The 8,030-nt window shown below is 45.1% G+C and overlaps 1 protein-coding gene across 1 annotated transcript in view; it reads right to left on the bottom strand.

Moving 5' to 3' along the window:
* Positions 1-8,030, bottom strand: part of ARID3B (AT-rich interaction domain 3B) — a 39,975-nt gene that overhangs the window by 9,217 nt on the left and 22,728 nt on the right. Inside the window, exon 5 of the mRNA XM_088148418.1 lies at positions 468-651. Coding sequence (XP_088004544.1) covers positions 468-651 — 184 coding nt within the window. The remainder of the gene's footprint in view (positions 1-467; positions 652-8,030) is intronic.

Genomic DNA, 8,030 nt, shown 5'->3' with positions numbered 1-8,030 from the left:
CTGCCAGGTTTCCTCCCCCTGTTATGTGCAACAGACAAACAACAGGATGGCTTAGCCCAGAGGCAGGCAGCTTCAATCAGCAAAAGGACTACACCACTTTTGGCGTGGCAAGTTGAGGGCCGCAGCCTAATTTGGGAGGGGGCTTTTGCTAAAATATAGGGCTTCAAGATCAAGAAAGCACCAGGGTTGTTTTTTTGTTTAAAACTCCCCCAAATGCAATAAGGGACCCCATGTTTTGGCTCCACTTATTCCGAAAGGGCTCTGGGGTCACCAAGGGATGCTGCAGAGGCCCTATGGTCATGCATGGCACCCTTGTTACACCTCAGGCTTGTTACACCTCAGAGCTGGTGGTTTAACATACCAGGCTGAAGCAAGTCCAACACTCTGTATCTAAGAGACCAAAGGCAGGGATGCATCTGACTCTTTTCCTTGTAATGCTCCCCCCCGCCCGCCCGCCTAGGACTTACTGGGTGCGAAGCGTAAATGCTGCACTGGTGATGGAGGTGGGGAGGTTAAGGCCTTTCGTGATCTCCCTCCAGATTTTCTTGTTGATGATCTCCACCAACCCTCCTTTCTCTGTCACCAGCTTGTAGAGCATATAGAGGTCAAGGATCTGCTTGGCCATGATTGGGATGCGGTTGATGGGTGTCCCTGTACCCACAGCAATGAGGAAAGAGAAAGAAGGAAAAAGCCAGCAAGTTACCAGGAGACCTTCTGCCTTGAACTGCTTCTCCACACTACGGGGATCTCCTTCCACTAGTGCCTCCTTTTCCACCAGGGCTTTAGACTTGATCTCCTTAATTTTCACAATTTTTATTAAAGGCTAAGGAAGCATCATCTAATTGTATGCATGGTCTTCCTATTACTCTGTGTTTTTTTCTTTCTTCCTAGTATCAATCAGTACCTTCTAGGCTGAAACCACAGCATAATGAATATGCAGAGGTGTTTTTAGTGTGTGTGTGTGTGTGTGTGTGTGTAACACAAGACTCTTCCCCATGAAGAACAGTTCTTACAGACGCCAAATAAAGAGTCTTCTGGTTTCCCTAAAAGCAACCAACGGGCAACAAACGTATTCAAGTTCTTTTCCAGTTGCACTCTTTTCCTTAGGATAAGGGTGGTGGTGGTCAGAGAACCTTACACCAAGGTAACAGCCTTTGAAGGGGCCTGCTTGGGAGCAAGAAGATGAGCAGCAGGGTTCTGTGTTCAGAGGGCAGGAAGGTGGGCAAACAGAAACGTTGGTTTTTCTAGTGTATGCTTCAATGTAGTTTTCATACTGGCCTTTAACAGCACTGCAGGTCAAGGGAGGAGAACAAGACACTTCTTATTTGCCCCTGTACCAGAGATGGGCAGTTTTTGCCACACATAAGTGTGAAATGTGCATCTCGTGTACACAGGTAATTGTACCCTGCGGTTTGCTATACAGACTGGGAATTCAGAAAATTGTAGCCCCGCTGCTCTCCGATCCTGGCACCTCACATTAAAAGATACAGTGACCTGACTTGCACCATTTTACTCATGGTTAGCTTTACAAACCACAGTTGACTGGATTCACACAACACACTAAACCATAAACTATGGCTTACAAATCAAAATAGCGAGGTCCAGATAACACATTATGCCAAAGCCAAACCAATTTTATTACAGCTTAACAGGATATATAAAACAGGCCAACCTGAACCTCCTGCTCTCTTTTTAAACATGACGGCTAGTTTGGTCCTCTGAACTGTTTAAATCTCATTTTAAATCAGAGGCGGAAAAATACCACTCTCCAAGGCTTATCAACCCCAGCTATTGTAGCTCATGGTGATGACACCATTAGCCAGAGGGCCACAGCTTCTCCCACTTTTAAAGCCACAGAAACCCTGGAGCCATGGTTATCTAGTATGAAAGTGAACCTGGTAAGTTAATTTTGCGTGTGCCAAGTATTACAACTATTCCAGAATTTGTGAATGAATGTCACCTACTGCTTGAGTCCCTGAAACTAGTCCAAATTCTAAATTAGCTAAATTTCTGCTTTGGAATAAAGGCAGATGCGTGCGTGTGCACGCCTCAAAGGTGAGTGACGTCAGGGATTTTATAGTATAAGGGCACCAAATGTCCTTTTGACATCTGTCCTATCCACAGGAAGAGGCAAGCATTATGCTAAAGGATCCATCCCTTTTGTACCTACACCACGACAATGCGCACACATACAAAAAAGCAGAGCTTGCGTTTTGCCGGAATTGTTGGATTTTGGGGGACGCCTCTGCCTCACAGCACTATAATTAGGAGTTCCCAGAGGGCAAATGACATAGGCGATTCAAAATACGAAGGGCGTAACTTCAGAAACGGCATCAGATGTCACAATGCGAGTACATAACTGCATTATGATGTATGTTGTTTTCACTTTGAGTTTATCGTGGCTTGGGGTAGATGCCACTGATAGCGTCAACTGATTTCATGACTCTTCATGTTTTTGGCAGCCCAAAAAATAAGAGGTGTATTTATCTCCTGATGCATGCAGCACGTGGTTTCAACCCAGGGTGGAGGCTGCCTCTAAACTTTACTCCCTTCCACGCTCCCCTGCCCCCACCGGCTCATTGTACCTTGCAAAGAAACAGCTATAAAGCAAAACAATTTCTCTAAGGCAGTGTTTCTCAACCTTGGCCACTTGAAGATGTGTAAACTTCAACTCCCAGAATTCCCCAGCCAACATGGGGAATACTGGGAGTTGAAGTCCACACATCTTCAAGCGGCCAAGGTTGAGAAACGCTGCTTTCAGGAACGAAACTGAACATTACAGGCCAGGTGACCGAATTCACTGGACATGGGGCGCATTTGAAAAAGGCAAGGGTGCTTGAGTAATGCCTACTTAGAGAGTTAAGGAAAGCAATTGAAGTAAAAGAAGATAACTCCCCTTCCATTCCAGCATGTTCCCTCTCATATTTGGACTACAGGCCCATTTCTGAACTGAAGCACAAACATTTTCTGACTGCATTTCCCAGGGAATGGCTCTTGTGACTGCTATAGTAAATATTTGAGTTCAGGAAGCTAGGAAGAAGGTTGAAAGTTCTGGCTCCTAGATGAACAATATCCGGGGAAGGCGGGGGAGAATTCCTTCGTTTGCTTTGCCCCGCTTCTCAACAGACTGGTGAGTTCTGCACACATATTGGGGGAAATGACAGGCCACTAACAGCTGACCTCTGACCTGCCACTCACTTTAGTATGAAGTCCTTGACAACCCAAAGGTTGTCCACTCCTCTCTATGTGCTACTGTACAAAACCACCCTCACATTGATCAAACTTAAGGCACACAACTCTAGTTTTCATTGTTCGTCGTCAGTGGGCGTAACAAAATAAAGGAGTACAAGTAGATTTGATCTTGGACACAAGAAACTCAAATCACCTTCCATGAGATATGCTTCTCTCTGGAAGCCATTCTTCAAGCACTAAATCAGATTATCATGTCAACGTTTTGGCATTTTTTTTTTTAGCACTTTATAAACCAGTCTAGCTAATGAAATCCTGAAGACGTACTCTGCAAGGAAAAATAGGAAATGCCACAGCGGGAAGATCACACACAAGAGCCGGTTTGACCGGAAAGGGCGAGAAACCGCCAAACTGGATAGATGCTGTCCACAAGACAGATTTCCTGTGAATTGGGGTCAAGGTCCAAAGCCGAAAGTATTGATATGTTGCTCTCCTTGAGATAAGAAACATAACGTTTTATCCATGTTATTCTTCTCTAGAACTTTTTATTACTTTTAATGTCAAAAAGCTTGACAGATTAACATGACTCTGGGTTCAGAACAAAAGCTTGAGAGCTGTCATGCTCTTGCCCGTAGCCTCTAGTAGTAGGTTTTCTGATTAAGAATTCACACAGTGTAGTAATTGGCTTGACTATGATTTACTGAGTATATCATAATTGGAGGATTGGTTTTAGCTTGGTGTGTGGCGCCTCTGCCTGTCCCAGAAGATGTGGGACACACATCACAAAGGCAGATGTATAGCACCCACCCATGAAAGGAGGACCTTTTCCATATATGATGTACATTAACATTGGCTTTTGAGAAGGCACGAGAAGGTCAAGTTGGCTACAGTTGAACAGATTAATTATGGTTTAGTGCAATCGATGAATTACGATCAAAGGGTGAATCAGGCCAGGATTCTGTTCTTGAACGATCACCAGAATGGTGATGACCTCCAGATGGACGAGGATTACAGGAGTTGCTGGCTGGCACACTTGGAGGATGCAATGTGGCCTCTGGAGATTATACAGAAGAGCCAACGGTGCAAAATTACCTGCATTTTCTTATCATAGAGATGATCAAAGCAATATTTTACTGAGTCATTTTATCTCACATACATGTGCCCAAGTGTATCAGAGAAGCCAGCGGTGAGGACAAAGAGACATAAAACCTCTGTGTATGTATCAAAAACAAGCATGCTCCATGCCTCCTCTAACCAGCTTTTTATACCAGCTTGTGAAGCATATAGCCAATTCAACCTCATGACTTCTCAAAAGTCAATATTAAGGTGCATCATATATGGAAAAGGTTCTCCTTTCATAGACAGATCCTTTCCAGGATCCTCAACCTGGCCCTTCAGGTCTTCCAGTGGTGTACCCATTGCCACTGTAATCAACTATCTGCACTGCTGCTAATCATTTTCTTTCCTTCCATTTTCCCCAGCATTATGGGCTAGAGTATTTATTCAGACCCTCCTTTTTTTCAGTCTTAAAGGCCTTAGCATGAATGCCCAAATTAAGAGAATAGTTGGAAATTCCCAGGATCTCAACTCAGCAAACACAAACATCTATCCGTAAGGGCTCTAAATAGTTTGCAAATCCTACTCTACACTCCACAGAGGCATTTGAAATTCTTCCAGAAGCGAGCTGGGTGATGGGAGACAAGCCCCTCTCAAGGGCAGCACCTGCCAAGAGAGGCTCAGTCAGGACCGTGATAGTATTTACAAAAAGCTTCATCCTCCCTACCTTTAACCGACAATTTTATCGCTGCTATTCAAAATACCTTTTTAAAAAATCCAACCTGAACAGCTTATTTAAGTTTATAACACATGCCAAACAGGGAGATCATTTAAAGAACAGAATGAAATATGTTTATATACTCCCTCCTCCTCCTCCTCCTCCTCCTCATTTTAAAATAGACTCAGCGAGAAGAGGGAGAGGGGGAGACTGTTTGCTTTTCCGTTCTGGGGAGGTCTGCACACTCAAGAGCCTTTCACGAGCGAAGATGAAGAGAAATAAACACACGCAGTAAGTGTGGAAAGGCCCCGTATTGGGTGCCCCCCACCGCCTTCCAGGCCCCGGCATCCGTGCGGGCCTTCTGGTAGGAAGGGACTGGTGATAAGTTGTTACTGGAAGCCCTTGGTGCTGAACAGGAAAAATGAAAAATGAGTATCCTGGGATGGAGGGAGGCCGAGCAGATCTTTTCACAGCCGGCTGCAAGGCTTGTCAGGGCCCGTGATGGATTACTGTCATCTGGCATGGTGGGGATTAATGATCTGTGGGTCAGAGGGGAGAATTCCAGAGGGAAAGGTCACTGACCAGAGCAAAGGCATAAGACTTGTTGCTGTTTGATAGAGGAGCTTTTCTTTTCTTTTTTTACTGTACTTTCCAGCGTCTCTCTCCCCATTCCGAGCCTGCACAGGGACTGTGAGTTCGCAGCTCTCCAGTGCGAGAGCCCAAATCTTTGTTAGCAAAGAGGTCAGCCACTGCTTTGCCCTCGGATGTCGTCTGCATGTCCCATTCCACTGGCAGACCCTCCCCTCCCCTTCGCCCCTGCTGCCACACGATCCCAAGCCACCTCAGCTCTGATAGGGGGTAATCGAAATCAGACCGAGCTTAGCCACCAAAAACAACAGGAGCCCAAAGACTCTGCGTTCAGAGGAAAGCAGCTTTTCAAAAAATAATGGCCTGAATCACCAAGCCAAATTCTGCAACCCAGAGCCATGGGAACAGTTCTCTGTGGCAGTGGCAGTCCCGCTGGGTGGCCCAGACCAGGAAATCAACTCCACAGGTAGGCTAAACTAGAGTTAGTCCTTGCTTAGCGACCACAGTTGGGACTGGCAACTGTCGCTAAGCACTGCGGTCGCTAAGTGGAAAATCGTGTGACCACGATGGGCTTACAACCTCACTTCCTATTTGGTTGTTAAGCGTGGCATCATGTGACTGTGACTTGTGATGTTACTGCTGGCTTCTCCTAACTGTATTTGTCGGAAGCTGGTCATGAAGCACACAAATGGTGACTGTGGGACGCTGCAACAGTCATAAATGCGAGGATTGGTCTCAAAGCTGGTTTTTTTATACCACTGTTACTTCAAATGGTCGTTAAAGGAGGCAGTCATAAGGAGGACTACCTGTACTTTTATTGAGATTGGCTATAATATCAGAATTTTACAAGTCTGATTGTGTTGTACCCTCTTCCTCTCTTATACTCTAGTGAAGCAGGGAGGTGTCTGCCTGAGTCACTTCTGAATGTTATCTGGGTCTTCTGGACTTAAAAAATGTTTCAGCCTTTTTTGCCTAGGCTATGGTTCCTGCATATCTCTATCGAAGTAATCTTCCATACTCTCTGCAGGCAATGATTTAAAATGGGCACTGGATGGTGACCCCCCAAATATATCCAGGCATGACCTCTGCTTGAAAGTTGCAATGCTGACTTGGCCAGAAGTGGAGCCTGTTTTCAGATTTGGCCTTTCCACTACATTTATGCTGCTAGTACGGGGGCAGCAAAATCCATTCACAATAGCTGTGGTTGCCTAACTCACCGAGCCCCAAACTAGTGAACCTACTCTCTTGTGTAACCCTAGCCTGTGTGTCTAGCGTGCCTTGTGGACAAAGAATGTTGGGCTGCTTAGTAAATGACTGTTAAGTTAATTATAGATAAGAGTGTTGTGAGAACACAGGCATCGTCACAGAATACTGTCAGAATATTGCCACCCCATTCAGCAGGATTCTGGTTTGAAGTCCCCCATGTTCCATAAAAGTCAATGGGGGACCTTGGGCCCACTGCACAGGACAGCTGCGAAGATCAGCCTATGAGAGAAACCTCTCTGCCTGGAAGAAAGGCAGGTCACAGCATTGCCATGATCAAGGCAGAGGCTGGTAAACACAATGCTGAAAGAGCTGACAGTGATAGTTCTTCTTTGTGATCTCTTAAAAATTCACAGGTAGCATTGTCTTGAAGAGTTGCAGAAGGGAAGTACCAGTTCAAAGAACAGGGCCAAGGCAACATTATACAATGTCCACCTCTAAAGGGACTGCACATCCTGGCCCTTCAGAACTTCCAATTCCAAAGGGAAATTTCATTTATTAAATGCGTCTACCACTGAATGTTACAACTGGGGCTGGCTTACAACATAAAGTAAAAAAATCATTGCATGATAAAATCTGGAATAACTAAAAGGACATCCAACAGTTAAGTAAAACCAGTTAAAGAAGAACAATATCTATATCAAACTGAAAACTGGGGGCACCCGTTGGTATTAGCACAGCCTTCCCCAACTGCATATCTTTAGTAGTAGTTGGACAACAACTCCCATCAAGTTCAATAAGTCTACTCAAGATAAGTCTACTCAAGATATCCAAAAGACCTGCTGCTCATCTTTTTAAGGGAAAGGTGAGGTTTCTACATCATCTTAAACCTCCTTTCCTAAGACAGTTTCCCTCAATTTCTCCCCAACAATGTTTGTGCATGGAGAACAGAGTGAATAAAAATAGAGATAGAGATGAAGGGACTGAGGGCCACAAAGCAAACTCTTCCAAGTGCTGCAGGGCACAAAGCCACCAGCTATGGAGAGATGTGCAGGCACCAGCCATGAAAAAAATGTTGCCTGCTGCTAGGTTCTCTGTTTACATGAAAAGATACTAACTCTGCCCTTCAATTTTATTTGAAAACAAGTAGGACAAAAAATTGAGAAAGAGGCCTCTGACCTCCCACTTCCCAGGACAGCCAGCATAATTTACTCTAGCCCCCCAACCATCTTGTCCATTTCCACAGCGGGCATTCGCATCTCCAGACGCAGTAGTC

This window comes from Python bivittatus, unplaced genomic scaffold (assembly GCF_059951505.1).
Source record: "Python bivittatus isolate LINGU-HERP-01145 unplaced genomic scaffold, Pbiv_v1 ctg000530_np1212, whole genome shotgun sequence".
Taxonomy (NCBI): Eukaryota; Metazoa; Chordata; class Lepidosauria; order Squamata; family Pythonidae; genus Python; species Python bivittatus.
This window is presented reverse-complemented; position numbering and strand designations above follow the sequence as displayed.